This window comes from Plecotus auritus (assembly GCF_963455305.1).
Source record: "Plecotus auritus genome assembly, chromosome: 5".
NCBI lineage: Eukaryota > Metazoa > Chordata > Mammalia > Chiroptera > Vespertilionidae > Plecotus > Plecotus auritus.
The window spans coordinates 7,713,215-7,729,279 of NC_137776.1; the positions used below are offsets into that span (position 1 = coordinate 7,713,215).

General features: G+C 54.4%; 1 protein-coding gene across 1 annotated transcript in view; it reads right to left on the reverse strand.

Moving 5' to 3' along the window:
- Nucleotides 1-16,065, reverse strand: part of RFTN2 (raftlin family member 2) — a 52,782-nt gene that overhangs the window by 6,539 nt on the left and 30,178 nt on the right. The window contains exons 6-7 of the mRNA XM_080670384.1: nucleotides 11,146-11,267; nucleotides 9,540-9,643 (exon numbers count right to left, since the gene is read on the reverse strand). Of these exons, the coding sequence (XP_080526510.1) occupies nucleotides 9,540-9,643; nucleotides 11,146-11,267 (226 nt within the window). The remainder of the gene's footprint in view (nucleotides 1-9,539; nucleotides 9,644-11,145; nucleotides 11,268-16,065) is intronic.

The window sequence follows — 16,065 nt, forward strand, 5'->3', positions numbered from 1 at the left end:
GCCCGCAGTGCGCATAGGAATTTGTTCATAGTTGTTTTTTTAAACTATAGTCCGGCCCTCCAGCGGTCTGAGGGACAGTGAACTGACCCCCTGTTTAAAAAGTTTGAGGACCGCCGAAACCGGTTTGGCTCAGTGGATAGAGCATCGGCCTGCGGACTGAAGGGTCCCGGGTTCGATTCCGGTCAAGGGCATGTACCTTGGTTGCGGGCACATCCCCAGTGGGGGGTGTGCAGGAGGCAGCTGATCGATGTTTCTCTCTCATCGATGTTTCTAGCTCTCTATCCCTCTCCCTTCCTCTCTTTAAAATATCAATAAAATATATTAAAAAAAAAAAGTTCCATCATCTGATCTGATGGTTATAAAAAAAAAAAAGAAAAGTTTGAGGACCCCTGGGGCCCTAGGAGCTTGGGAGTGAGGAAGCTCATGTAACCTGCCTGGGGCGGGGAGGGGGAGGGGAGAGGGAAGAGAGAGGCAGGGGCAGGCGTGCTTCCGGAGCTTGTGCACTGGGTCCTCCATCCGAGGGGTGTAGGTGGAGCTATTAGGAAGTCCCAGGAGAGCTCAATAGAACATTCAGCAGTTTTGCAGGTGTGTCCTCTCAGGGTTGTGGTCTCCACTGATGGCTTGGCCGGCACCGGGGCAGGGGGTCTTTATTCACGCAGCTGGTCCTGAGGTCAGTTGGGGTCACAGGTCTGGTTTTGCTGCTTTTCTGGGCCTGGAGCTGAAATGCAGCTTCCCATCCTGACTGGCAAAGCAGGGCGGTGGGCGCAGCTGGATGCTGGGGACGGCTGCCAGTCCTCCCCGTCGGCTGCCAGTCCTCCCCGTCGGCTGCCAGTCCTCCCCGTCGGCTGCCAGTCATCCCCGTCGGCTGCCAGTCCTCCCCGTCGGCTGCCAGTCATCCCTGTCGGCTGCCAGTCATCCCCGTCGGCGGTGCTGCAGCATCTCAAGGCCTCGGGCCTGCTGGTCGGAGTCCCCACTCCCCAGGCTCCCGATCCCGAGGCACGGCCACTGGGTGGTCCCACACAGTGACACGCGTCTGGCCTGTGGCTCTGCACCACTGTTCCCACGGGGAGAGGGGGAGGCTGTGCACCTCCGTGATGAAGGTGTGCGTCGCGATGCGCTCCTCCGGCTCCTCTTCCACGTAGCACGCCCACGGAAGGTAAACATTTCAGCACAGTCCCCCTGGCTGCTCGCTGCAAGCCCTGGTTCCCACGTTCTGAACTGCTCCTTCTGATCCAGAATCGGGGCGAGCTCAAGAAACCTGTCAAAAAAGGACTTGGGCCCCAGCGGGTTTGGCTCGGTGGATAGAGCGTCGGCCTGTGGACTGAAGGGTCCCGGGTTCGATTCTGGTCAAGGGCACATGCCTGGGTTGTCGGCTCCAACCCCAGTGCAGGGCGTGCAGGAGGCAGACGATTCATCAGTAATTCTCTATATTTCACACGTGGCTGGAATGTTCCTTTGTAAAACAGTCCTTTGTAAAATAACCTCCAAGTCCAAAATAATTAAGAAATCTATATTTATAAAAGGCTAATAGGCAAATTGCCCGCTCGGGAGTTCGTCCAGGAGAGCGGGAGTTCTGCCGCTCATTATGACGTGTGCTGACCACCAGGGGCGGCGCGGAACATGGTGGGTGACCAGTGGTGGCAGCGGGGAGCTGAGCGAGTGAGGGAAGGAGGAGGCGGGGAGGTGGGGAGGCCAGGCCTAGGGACCCGACCCTGCACAAATTTTGTGCACCAGGCCTCTAGCAGTTTTATATAAGTTGCAGCTGGAACAAAGAAAAAAAATTCCTTAAAACTGAATATGGGTCCAGCTGGTGTGGCTCAGTGGTTGATTGTCAATCCAGGAACCAAGAGGTTGACGGTTCGATTCCTGGTCAGGGCACATGCCTGGGTTGTGGGCTTGATCCCCAATAGGGGGTGTGCAGGAAGCAGCTGATGGATGATGTTTCTCTCTCATCGATGTTTCTATCTCTCTATACCTCTCCCTTCCTCTCTTTTTTTTTTTTTTAAAAAAATATATTTCTTTATTGATTTCAGAGAGGAAGGGAGAAGGAGAGAGAGATAGAAACATCAATGATGAGAGAGAATCATTGGTTAGTTGCCTCCTACACGCCCCCTACTGGGGATCGAGCCCACAACCCAGGCATGTGCCCTTGGCCGGAATCGAACTTGGGACCCTTCCGTCCGCAGGCCGACGCTCTATCCACTGAGCCAAGCCGGCTAGGGCTCTTCCTCTCTTTCTAAAAATCCATGGGAAAATATCCTGGGGTGAGGATTAAAAAAACAAAACGGAATATGGTCATTACAAAAGAAAACGTGAATGTTGAGAACTTGTAACCTCACATGCTAACATCACTACTTTCACCTCCATGTCCCCTTCTAGTCCTTATCGCATATGTGCTTCTGCGGGTCTGTGACCGCCGCATGTTTGCATTTCTGTGTTCTATGCTCTTCACGTAACACCCTTTCCTTGTTTGTGCACTTGATCAGATTCTCAGCAGCTGCACAGCGACTCAAAGACCTCAGATACTGAAATGTATTGTTTGTTTCCAGCTTCCTGCTAATTATAAAGAATGCTGCCGTAGAAATATGTCTCGTCTTCCCAGTCTTATGACTCAAGGAAATCTTGAAGTAAATTCTCAGAAGTGGGGTTATTAGGTCAAGAATGTTTAATTGGAATTTTTGTTGGCATCGTCAGATCTGCCTTGTAAGAAGAAGAGGCGAACTTGGGCCGCGCGTGAGGAACTTGACGTGGATTTCCAGTCGAGGGACTGGAGCCGGAGCCAGTTTTCTTTCCAGATGCTCCTTTGTGGGAGCTACTCTGTACCCCCTTAGTCAGCTGCCCTCCTGGTGAAGTGCCCTTGGCCAAAGACTGCGTGGGGTTTGGGTTTCTCTTCAGTGTTTTCTGAGTCTCCATGGATTTAGGGGAAGGAGTCTGCCGCTAATGTTGCTCAGTTACGACTTTTATTATGCAAAAAACCAAAACCAAAACCAAAACCTCGCTATTAGCTCTTTTTTTTCTGGAAAACAAATGCAACATTGAAACTCTGGCCCCACACCACTGAGTGCCCCACACTTAGTGATTCTGTTGAATTTTGAGAAACAAGCAAATCTTCCACCAAAGTGGGCTTGGGAGACTTCCTTCTCCTCTTCCTCCTCCTCCTCCTCCTCTTCCTCCTCCTCCTCCTCCTCCTTCCTCTTCCCCTTGTCCTCCTCCTCCTCCTCCTCCTTCCTCTTCCCCTTGTCCTCCTCCTCCTCCTCCTCCTCCTCCTTCCTCTTCCCCTTGTCCTCCTCCTCCTTCTCCTTTAAAATCCTCACTTGAGGAGGTTATTTTTCATACACACACACACACATACACACACACACACACATATCCAGTCTTGAATTTTTTGCGTTTTAAGTTAGGAGAGGTCTTCAAGAATTTAATTTTTTTTTTTTTATTGCTTTGAGAGAGAGAGGAAGGTGGCGGGGGGGAGAGATGGACTTGTTCCACTCATTTATGCATTCATGGGTCTACTCTTGTATGTGCCCTGATGGGGATCAAACCCACAACCTTGCGTTGCGTCTGGGACGATGCTCTACCCACTGAGGAACCCGGCCAGGGCTGTGCTCACTGTTCCTCGACTCACCCTCCAGGCTGCGTGTTGCTTCGGGTTGTCAGAGGGAGGAAGTGTCCGTGGCGTTCATACTTCCACTTCCCACCTCTGCGTGCCTCGCGGGCATCACCGACACGGCCTGCTGGTCTCAGAGCCTTGGCTGCGGAGTCGGCCCCTGTAGGACCAGCGCAGCCTGCGATGGAGGCCACTGCCCGCCAGCCCCGCCCGCCGCCAGGAGCCTCTCTCTAAACCTGCCGGGAAGCTCTGCTCTCTTACAACACACCGCAGCCTTCACAGACCCACCCCTCCTCACCCACGGCCTTTACCATGTTCCCTGCCTTACTCTCAGCTCTGCTTCCTCTGGGAGCCTTTTCAGATCTTCCCCTTCCTCCCCTCCTCTCCCCTCCCCCCCGCCCCCCATTAAGTGTTAACACCTGAGATATGCTGCGTTATCTGTTGTGCAACTGTGACCTTGTGAAGGACCACAAGCCGCTATAATGTCCAAGATTTTCTCGCCCCAGCGTAGCTGACGCTCAGCCCTCGGGGCCCGGTCCCCTGTTGTGTGGACCCCATTGCAGGACTCATGGTCTGCCTGTTCTGCATTAGTTATTTGTGACTGTGTTTTCTCTCCAAGCAGATGAGTTCCCGGAAGCCCGAGTCTGTCCCTAGAGTGGGTAAAACATTGCCTGTGCACACCAGGCACTCGGTAAACATTTGAGTCGAAGTGAAAAAGCATGCTGTTTCCTAGTAAATAAGATGCAAGAGTGAGAATCAGGTTGAACCTAAGTGAGCTTGTTTCAGACGAGGGGCTCGTCGGCAGCTGCGTAGCCACGTGGGACATAAAACGGCTCTCCCAGGAAGCTTCAGCGAGGCTTCAGCATCCATCGACCAGAGGGAGCGGTGCACTGTATTTCTGATTAGTTTAGCGTCACCGTGTACATTCATGAATTGCTGTGGTTTAATGATTGCCACTTGGAAATGAGATATGAAACCAACGTTAACTTGTTAAAAGCAAAATCATAAAGTTAAACTTTAGCTTGCCCCTTTGTAGTTGGCGCTGTGTGAGGTCCTGAAGTCCTGTGCCCTGTGACCCTACCCTGGTTCTCAGGTGCGTGTGTGGGAAAGCCACAAAGGGCACCGCCACGCTCGGCTCCTCCAGCCCTTCCCCCTGGGACAACGTTCGAGTTCAAGCTCAGATGCGGAGGAGTGATTGCTGCAAGTACACACCGTAGACAAAGGGGCTATTTTAAAAAGCGCGGCCTTATCGGAATGCTGCTCACTGCAAGGTGACGCTGAGTGTAGGTCACAGTGATTACACAACACTGCACAGGACTTCAATCAGAGAGGGAGGAGGGGCGTCAGAGGGGGCCAGCATGAACCCCAGCCTCCCCTCCCCGTGCACACGGCTGGCAGTCAGGGTTAGGAGAGGGTCTCAGACATGCCAGGGCCTTCGCTGCTTCTGGGCTCGGGGGTCATGAGGCTGTGAGCCTTTCTTATAGGGGAGTGGAGTCTGACCTCATTTTCTCTCTTGTCCTTAAGGAGCAGAATTTTATATTCTCAGTGAAGTGTCACTGGATTCTAGCATTCTTTCTTTTTAAAAAAAATTTTTTTTAAATTGATTCCAGAGAGGAAGAGGGAGAGAGAGAGATGTCAATGATGAGAGAGAATCATTGATCAGCTGCCTCCTGCACGCCCCACACCAGGACCGAGTCCACCACCCGGGCATGTGCTCTGACCGGGAATCGAACCGTGACCTCCTGGTTTATAGGTCGCTGCTCCACCACGGAGCCCCCCTGGCCGGGCTCTCTGTCTCTCTACTGTAAGGTTATAACTCAGTGCTTATGAAAGTGCATTCTAATCACCTTGGATTCTTGTTTAAGTGCACGACCCTGCCCCCTCCCCCACTGGTATTTGGGGAGAGGAGAGTGACTGTCGTTTTGAGGTAGCCACACAGCAGGTACCCTGGCTCAACTTCCATTGTCCTCCTGGGGTTATGTTCAGATCAGCAATATTAGCTCCTAGTTCGGCTAATTTGATCCTCTACCAGATTTACTCTAAAGAGATTGTCAATTTTCATCTTGTTTTTTGTTTTGTTTTTTTGGAAAAGAAAAGAATCGTGCCCAGTTGTATAATTGCTCAGCGATATCGATTAAGAAGGGATTCTGGTAAGTTCTCCGGGTGGACAACAATCATCTTGGAACAATGTAGTGATAGCAGATGACCACACTGAGGTTTCCATGGTAACCAGCTTTGACCTTCGGTGGTGTGATATTGCCGAGGATAGTGAAGTAACACCCTTCACCTGGAAACCCGCTGAGACAATGCCTTCATGCAAACTGGTAACGGGATATACGTGAGTAATTAAAGAAAGAAGGAGAAAACAACACCTTATGAATAGACCATTCAGGTAGGGCTTAGGTAATAGACGAGAAGGGGAAGGTGAAATTGTTTAAGACAACGATTGCACATGAGACAAAGGTACTTGAGGAAGAGCCTTTCACTGGTGTTTGCACGGACAGGTGGGCCCCCAGGAAAGATGGTGACAGGTGTGGGTGTGAGCATGCGTCTAAGTGTACATTTTCAAAGTGCCGTTAATTACCGCTGTTTCTTCTTCTGGCTTGTAAGCCTCAGTGCTGATTTCGTATAGCGTGAGCTACGCTATTGACGTTTGCTGAAATATCATGATGTAGGACAAGCTGGGTTATCATCCTTGCCCAGGGTTGCAACTTCATAGGGACTTTGGTTCTGCTAAAGAATTAGGTCCCGCCCTAACTGGTTTGGCTCAGTGGGTAGAACGTCAGCCTGTGGACTGAAGGTCCTGGGTTTGATTCTGGTCAAGGGCACATGCCCGGGTGGTGGGCTCAATCCCCAGTAGGGGGCGTGCAGAAGGCAGCCGATCCATGATTCTTCCTCATCATTAATGTTTCTATCTCTCTCTCCCTCTCCCTTCCTCCCTGAGATCAATAAGAAAAATAAAAAATAAATAAAAAGAATTAGTGTCATAGAGCTCGCTCCTGGTGATACTGTGATTACAATGAGATATGTTTAGTTCTGGCCCGAGAGATCAGTTGGATAGAGAGTCATCCCCTTACGACAAGGTTGTGGGTTTGATCCCCGGTCAGGGCACCAAAAAAAGAGAGATTCATTAAGCTCAAAGCCTGGACCACTCTTCTAGTTTCACAGACTAAACTCTTTCAGGCTCTATCGTCCACCCCGACCAGGTTGAACTGTATGTAGCATTTTTCTTTATGTAAAGATGACATGGCCAACAGTCAGCACTGTCTGTGTGCCCCGAGGCAGCGAAGACCAGCACGTGACAGTCACAGGGCCAGCGCGAGTGAACAAGAATCAAAAGGCAGAGGACAAACAGGTTTCAGCAGTAATCTCCTCGTGAACCTTTACCTTCATCTTATATTGTCTACCTTGCAGCCCCTTACACAACACCAAGGAACAAAGTAGGATTGTATTGCAAAATGTTCCCGGCATACGAAAGAACAGTTGACCCTGGGGGTTCTAGTGTACCTTGTTGCATAAGGGCGATTATGGTTACAATACATTTTTCTATCCGGGGTCAACGGCGGATTCCTCACTGGGGCTCTGCCACCTGGGGACACTGCCTTTTAACCTCAGTCCTACTTACGGGTTCCATCTAACTGTGGCAGTCTATACGCTCTCTTATTTGTTTATTTTTTATAAACTAATTTTGTTTTTTTACTGGATTTATTGGGGTGACTTTGGTTAATAAAACCATACCGATTCAAGTGTACAATTCAATAAAACGTCATCTGCACACTGCATCGTGCACTCGGCACCCCAAATCAAGTCTCTTTCCTTCCCATTTATCCCTCCCCTTGACTACTTCCGCCTCCCCCACCCCATGCACCTCTATCGCCATACTGTTACCTGTCACTGTATTTTTGTTGTTGAATCCCGTTACCTTTTTGCACCCTGCTCTGCAACCCCCTCCCCGCTACGCTCTCTTATTTTAATACGACTATGGAACTTACAGACGAAAGTACGCCATAGCCCTTGACTAGTGACTGAATTATTCTACACAACACATAACCCTGACCTGGCCCAACCCGAATGCAAGCCTCTGGTTACGCACGGAATGGACGCTGCCCCAGCTACGAGCTCCTTCAGGGCAGACTCTACATGTAGCTTTCACATCTTTTCATTCACTGACTGATGCTTTGCTTTTTATTGTTGTTGAATTTACTGGGGTGACATTGGTTAATGAGATGATATAGATTTCAGGTGTACAATTCTACAACTCATCATCTGAACACTGTATTGTGCGTTCACCACCCCAAGTCAAGTCCCCTTCCGTCACCATTATCCCCCCTTTTCGTCCCCTTCCGTCACCATTATCCCCCCTTTTCAGCCTCTTCTACCCGCCACCACCCCCTCCCTCTGGCATCACCATACTGCTGTCTGTGTCCATGAGTCTTTTTTTTTCTTTGCTTAATCCCTCACTCTGCTCATACCCTCCCCTCTGACAGCTGGCAGTGTGTTCCCTGAATCCCCGAGTCTGTCCCCACGTGGTCAGTTTATTTGTGCACTAGATGCCACACAGAAGTGCACCCTATAACCCTGGTCCCGCTCTGCTAGTCTAAGTCGCCCAGGATCTGGTCCTGTGAGGGATGTGAGCGTAACCAGCTCCTGTCTGTCCACTGGGCGCGCGCCCAGTGACTCAGGTTGCTTGGTTTGAAGACAGAATCCTGAGAATTACCGCCGTACTGTGATCTGACAGGTATGTCACAGCGTTTGAAAAGACGGGAAATAACGCTCCGGGGAGCTGTCACTCACAATTTGAGACGTTACCAACCACAGATCTCTGAGAAGAAAAGCGGGTGAATTGCTCTGATTCCTTCTAATTCCCCTTTCAAAGCTTGAGCTGGTTCACTCTGTATCCGCCTCCATCCCTCTCCTCACCTGAGCAAGGGGTGGCTGTGTTGTAAAGCCACGTCAATCAAACGTCTTTCAAAAGTGGGGGACCTGGGACCCGGGTAAGCTGCTAAGCTGGGAGCAGCAGAGACGCAGGAGGCTGGGTGAGACGGGAGGGTGTGCCTCCCTCAGGCACACAAGCCGGTGGCAGCGCAGGACGGCCCAGCCCAGGGGCAGTGCTGCCCCTGCAGGTAGCCACTGGCCACGCAGGACAGCCCGCCGTGATGTCAGTCACGTTCTGGACGCCAAATAGGGCAGAGGGCACGCCTCTGAGTCCAGGACAGGAAAGCACTTTACACAGAGGACTTAACAGGTCTCTCTCTCTCCCCCCCCTCGCTCTAAAAAAAAAAAAAAAAAAAAAAGACTACCATTCATTTTTTCCTTCCCAGGAAAGGAAATAGGGAAAAGTAGTAAAAGGAGGAAAGGACAAGTTGGTATCAGTGAAGGGATGGCATTTGGGTCCTAACATTCTAACGCCGGCACGTGTTTCAGCGGGAACAGCCAACAAGCCCCTGCTCCAGGGAAAAATGAACCCATCGCGCTGCAGGATGAATGGAGGCAGAACGCCGCCTCCTCCATGCCGGCCTCCGGGTGCTGCAGTGTGCTGGGAGAGGGCAGAGCAGAAGGGCAGCACCAGGGGCCCCACCGCGTGGCGTGGGCTGTGCTTCGCTGTCTGCAGATTTATGTCGACTCAGTGTTCACTCTGGGGGAGAACCAGCCAGCACCCCGAGTAGGAGAAGGGGAGTGCGGCCTTCCTGTGGGGTGCCGAGGCCGAGTGGGGCTGGGAGGCCGGCCTGAACTCGCCTGCCGTGGGGGAGGAGGCGGAGCCGCTGGCACAGACCGGAGGGGATTAGGTCTGCCCATCTCCAAGGCCCTGAGATGAGATGGGAGTCCAGGGAAATGCCTTTGGAGGCATCACACGGGATTTCCTCCGTGGAGTTAGCTGCCACGTGAACTCTGACTTAGAGCGAGACGCGTGCGGGAGGAGGCGGGGCGTTACCTGTCATGTCTCAGGATGGGCGTGGGCAGCACGCTCGTCAGGAGCCACCCGAACTCCGCCAGCGTGTGCAGCAGGGGCGCGTAGTCCGTCTTGATCTCGAAGCCCTGCGCGACAACAAGAGCTCAGGTCCGCGGCGGGACAGCCACCGAGAGGTCAGGCAAGGGCGTGGGGCTTCGGATGGGCGCCCCCTCCAGCAAGGTCACTGGTGCCGGCTTCCTGGCTGCAGGCTCTGCTTCCTGCTGACTCGAACCCTGGCCCAGTGGAGACACTGGGGTGGGGGTGAGGGGTGTCAGGGCCTCCGGCTGCTCCCCAGAATCTGGGCTTTCCTGGGGCCATTCCCTGGGCCTGGTCTGGCCTCAAACGCTAATGGGGGGGGGGGGGGGCGGTGGGAACCTGCGTTTTCAATAAGCTCCAGGTGATTTGGATCCCAGTGATGTGCAGACCTGCGTTCAGAAACACGTGCCTAGGGCTCGGGACCGAGGAGCAGAGCCGAGAGCGTGAACCCGGAGCGAAAGGTGAGAGGGGCTTGCACTGGGTTTTGATTTATTTTGAGCTTAAAGCTGGAATGGATTTTACTTGGCGCTTTACCTCTTCCCCCCAATCCTGTCCCCTCCTCTCACCGGGATTTCTGGCTTCCTTGAAACAGGGGCTGTGTCTCCGCCCTTGGTGAGGCCTCAAAGACAAATGCCTCCACATAAGAGCCTGCCAGAGAGGGCCGAGGGCCAGGGGCTGCACACAGTGTACCTGAATCCGCCTGTCCCCTCGGGCGGCCTGTCCCCTCGGGCGGCCTGTCCCCCTCGGGCGGCCTGTCCCCTCGGGCGGCCTGTCCCCCTCGGGTGGCCTGTCCCCTCGGGCGGCCTGTCCCCTCGGGCGGCCTTTCCCCCTCGGGCGGGCGGCCTCTGAATCAAGGGCACCCGGCAGCCACACCTCTCCGGTTGGGAGGGCAGCGATGGAGGTTTGGCCGCGGAGAGGGAACACCCTTCGGACACCTTTGCCTTTGAGAGCTCACAAGGACAGACACCAGGTCCATTGGTTGCTGGAGACAAACGCCAGTTATGGTGGGAATTTGTTCCCGTTCAACCAGGTGCGTGCATGGCGTAGAGAGCCTCAGGGCTAGGGGACTCTGTCTGGGTTCGAGGCCAGCCTTTGGGGTACACTGGCATTCCTGCACGGATCCTGGTTTTGCTATCAGATGGCAGCTATCTTATCACAAGTTGGGTGGAGGGTGAAGCGCTGCTCCCCCAGCGGAGAGAGGTTTGCTCCCGCGTTGAAGGCTGCTCGGACAGCGGGAGGGGCTCACCGTTCCGGCCGGTGAAGGTCATTAATATAAAGCTAGCCCGGCCGGCGTGGCTCCGTGGTGGAGCGTCGACCTATGAACCAGGGGGTCACGGTTCGATTCCCGGTCAGGGCACATGCCCATGGTGTGGGCTCGATCCCCAGGGTGGGGTGTGCAGGAGGCGGCCGATCCATGATTCTCTCTCATCATTGATGTTTCTATCTCTCTCCCCCTCTCCCTTCCTCTCTGAAATCAATAAAAATATAGTTAAGAAATAATAGGAAACTAAATATAAAAGGAAAGCCGAATTGTCAGCCAACGGCCGTTTACCTCGATAACAGTCCACTGCTCCACCACGATGGCGTCATTTCCTGTGCGGCTGGACCCTGGCACCCCCGAGCCTTCTTCTTCGTAGATGAAGAACCCGTCCAGCGTTTTAGGCACGTGGTCCCCTGCGAGGAAGAGGGTGCAGGTGAGAAGAGTTGCAAATATGAAGTGTTTCTTTTTAATATTTTTTATTGGTTTTTTACAGAGAGGAAGGGAGAGGGACAGAGAGTTAGAAACATCGATGAGAGAGAAACATCGATCAGCTGCCTCCTGCACACCCCCTACTGGGGATGTGCCCGCAACCAAGGTACATGCCCTTGACTGGAATCGAACCTGGGACCCTTGAGTCCGCAGGCTGACGCTCTATCCACTGAGCCAACCCGGTTAGGGCCGAAGTGTTTCTTAAGAGCATCCCAATCCTTTACCCTCGCAGGAAGCAGAAAGGCCAACAGGTCCCTTAATAAACACTTGTTATGGCTCCATCAGCAACACCCTCCTCCTCTCTGAAGGTTACATTTTTGTTGCCAAGGTCAAGACAGTGTTATACGTCAGCGAGTTAAAATCACACTGTAAACACGAAAACGACAATAACCAAAACAAGATAAAATAATAGCCTCCACGGAGGGTCCATTTCCTAAGCCGCCGGAGCACCTGGAGAGAAACCGCACCTCGCGTTGTGGTCTCTGATCTGTATGCTGTCTGCATGTTAGCTCTGCCCTTGAGAGAAACGTCATCAACACCATTAATCCTGGACAGGTACAGGTGGGATGGGAACCGAGTGTGAGGCAAGATTACTTCAAAAACACAAACGTGGAACAATGCTTTACTGCAATGATGCTTAAAAAAAAAAGAATGGTGACAGGAAGATCCTGAACAGAAGTCATTGTCGAAAGGATGCCTGCTGGCAGGAAGTTTCCAGGGAGGGCCCCTCGGACCTTTTCTTGAATGGCTCCCCGTGACCATCTGGCCAAAGCTGAACTGATTTTATGGGTGTTCTTTTGTCTCCAGTTTTGCAATCAGACACAGTTTTCCCACGGTCACATGTGGGTTGAACATTCTGGTTTTCATGTGGCGCAATGTCACATCCACGCTGGCCTGGCTGACCGTTGTCATCCCAGGAACACAGGCCTGCGAAGGTTTCAGTGCTCCGCTAAGCTTAAATACAAGCGAGGCAAGGGTACTTTCCATGTAATCTGTAGTTTTAGCTTTTATGAACAGGCTTATCCACCTCAAGAGGAAATCATTATGCCATCATCTGCACATCACTGACAGAGAAGACAGGCCATCACGAAGAGTTTATGCTGTACTAGTTGGAAATGGTTTTCTGAGGACAGTAGATGCCCTATTTCCTTTTAAATGGACCTGACCATTGCCACACCAAAGTGACCAGAAGAATCAAGTCTCTTTCTTTTTTTTAAAAAAAAAAAATATTTTTATTGATTTCTGAGAGGAAGGGAGGAAAGAGAGATAGAAACATCAATGATGAGAATCACTGATTGGCTGCCTCCTGCACACCCCCTACTGGAGATCAAGCCCACAACCCAGGCATGTGCCCTTGACCAGAATCGAACCCAGGATCCTTTAGTCCCCAGGCCAATGCTCTATCCACTGAGCCAAACCGGCTAAGTCTCTTTTTGATTGTAAGGGCATCACTAACCTCCATAAAAAAATGGCTATGGCTGAAACCGGTTTGGCTCAGTGGATAGAGCGTCGGCCTGCGGACTGAAAGGTCCCGGGTTCGATTCTGGTCAAGGGCATGTACCTTGGTTGCGGGCACATCCCCAGTGGGGGGTGTGCAGGAGGCAGCTGATCGATGTTTCTCTCTCATCGATGTTTCTAGCTCTCTATCCCTCTCCCTTCCTCTCTGTGAAATATCAATAAAATATATTTAAAAAAAATGATTATGTCCTAAGTCCTTCAGTTAGAATGGGCGTATGAATTTTAAAAATAATGATACACTTCGATAACACTGTAGTTATTTATGACCTGTCTCCTTGGGGATTCTGTGACATGGAACCACAGGTTTTTGTGGCTCTGCCTCTGTTTTCGGGTTCTGAGCACCAGGGTTCCCCAGGACTTGTACATTTCTTTCAGCTGGAGAGCGAGAACGGGGTCCAGCTGTGCCAAGACCCAGGGCGCTGCCTCCACTTGGGCCGCGCGCCCTGCAATATTACATTCCCTCTGTGTGCCTGATACGAAAAAGGTACAAAGCACGGACCCACCACTTCTCAAAAAAACCACAAAAAACCTTTCAAAAGTCAAATGCCACCCGTGGCAAAGGAAAGTGATTCGATGAAGGATGGTCTCCAGGCGCAGTCCTAAGTGAGTGCAAAGCTGGCATCCTTTCCAGGATGTCCGTGTGAGGTAAGGAAACGGGTCCCCCTCTGCCCTCCCGAGGTGAGCGTCACCCTTGGGGGCGGTTCATCCGTGAACTCTGTACGCCCTGGCACAGGCCGCACCCCGCGGGGCCCCGGGCCCGGGATGGAGAAGCACAGGCTCGAAGGGTTCCCGGGGAAGCGTTGACGTGTCTGGACAGGTGGGCTGACACGTTCACTTTGGCTAGGGGTCGATGTCACCTCTAGCTGGACGGGGAACATGCCATGGCAGTCTCCGAAAGCTCCACGTGTCACTGTTGGCATTGACCTGAGGGAGGGGGCCTGGACGGGAGAGGGGCGGGCAAGCCCGTGGGGACTGTGCTTCCTCAGGAGCTCTGTCTCCAGAGGAATGTCAGCCTGTCTCTGCCCTCCCTGCACCGCCATCTCGGCCCCCCCCCCAACCCCGCCCCGGGACCCACTTTGCTGGATGAGGCCAGAGCGGTTCTCTCGGGTCAGACTCCTCCTTTACATGTTTAAGGAATAACTGGAACAGACGTCCTGACCGGACGGCAAACGGCCTGAGAGCATCCTCTCCGCTCCGGCACCCCCTTCTAGCCGCGTGAGGGGCATGCGCATAGCTCTGCGCCCCAGTTTCCTCATCGGAAAAGGGGAGCAAGCAGGCTAGCTCAGTGGTCGGCAAACTGCGGCTCGCGAGCCACATGCGGCTCTCTGGCCCCTTGAGTGTGGCTCTTCCACAAAATACCACGGCCTGGGCGAGTTTATGTTGAAGAAGTGGCGTTAGAAGAGGTTTAAGTTTAAAAATGTGGCTCTCCAAAGACATTTCCATCGTTGTACTGTTGCTATTTGGCTCTGTGGACGAATGAGTTTGCCGACCACTGGCCTAGCTCATAGCGCTGCTGTGGGAATGACCTGCGCTGGTAAGTGGGAACTGCTGAGGACAGTGCCGGCACACAGTAGGGACGCGCGTCAGCCCTCGTGGCATTGGTTGTGTGGTGAGACGCTGCCCCGTTGTGAGGGGCCGTGCTCACCTCTCCCACCCCACGGGCACCGTTCTCTCCAGCGACAGGCCCCCCCAGCTCCTCCCCCCGCCCCAGGGCTCGTCCACGTCGGGCTCCCGGGCCCCCTCCCAGCCTTCCGGCTCCGTGGGTGGTTACAGACCCTGACACCCTGCCCGCCGCTCTGCCCGTCCCCTCATCACCGCACCCTGCGGGTCCCGTGGGTGGTTACAGATCCTGACACCCTGCCCGCCGCTCTGCCCGTCCCCTCATCACCGCACCCTGCGGGTCCCGTGGGTGGTTACAGACCCTGACACCCTGCCCGCCGCTCTGCCCGTGCGCTCATCACCGCACCCTGCGGGTCCCGTGGGTGGTTACAGATCCTGACACCCTGCCCGCCGCTCTGCCCGTCCCCTCATCACCGCACCCTGCGGGTCCCGTGGGTGGTTACAGATCCTGACACCCTGCCCGCCGCTCTGCCCGTCCCCTCATCACCGCACCCTGCGGGTCCCGTGGGTGGTTACAGATCCTGACACCCTGCCCGCCGCTCTGCCCGTCCCCTCATCACCGCACCCTGCGGGTCCCGTGGGTGGTTACAGACCCTGACACCCTGCCCGCCGCTCTGCCCGTCCCCTCATCACCGCACCCTGCGGGTCCCGTGGGTGGTTACAGACCCTGACACCCTGCCCGCCGCTCTGCCCGTCCGCTCATCACCGCACCCTGCGGGTCCCGTGGGTGGTTACAGACCCTGACACCCTGCCCGCCGCTCTGCCCGTCCCCTCATCACCGCACCCTGCGGGTCCCGTGGGTGGTTACAGACCCTGACACCCTGCCCGCCGCTCTGCCCGTCCGCTCATCACCGCACCCTGCGGGTCCCGTGGGTGGTTACAGACCCTGACACCCTGCCCGCCGCTCTGCCCGTCCCCTCATCACCGCACCCTGCGGGTCCCGAGGGTGGTTACAGATCCTGACACCCTGCCCGCCGCTCTGCCCATCCGCTCATCACCGCACCCTGCGGGTCCCGTGGGTGGTTACAGACCCTGACACCCTGCCCGCCGCTCTGCCCGTCCGCTCATCACCGCACCCTGCGGGTCCCGTGGGTGGTTACAGATCCTGACACCCTGCCCGCCGCTCTGCCCGTCCGCTCATCACCGCACCCTGCGGGTCCCGTGGGTGGTTACAGATCCTGACACCCTGCCCGCCGCTCTGCCCGTCCGCTCATCACCGCACCCTGCGGGTCCCGAGGGTGGTTACAGATCCTGACACCCTGCCCGCCGCTCTGCCCATCCGCTCATCACCGCACCCTGCGGGTCCCGTGGGTGTTTACAGACCCTGACACCCTGCCCGCCGCTCTGCCCGTCCGCTCATCACCGCACCCTGCGGGTCCCGTGGGTGTTTACAGACCCTGACACCCTGCCCGCCGCTCTGCCCGTCCCCTCATCACCGCACCCTGCGGGTCCCGAGGGTGGTTACAGATCCTGACACCCTGCCCGCCGCTCTGCCCATCCGCTCATCACCGCACCCTGCGGGTCCCGTGGGTGGTTACAGACCCTGACACCCTGCCCGCCGCTCTGCCCGTCCGCTCATCACCG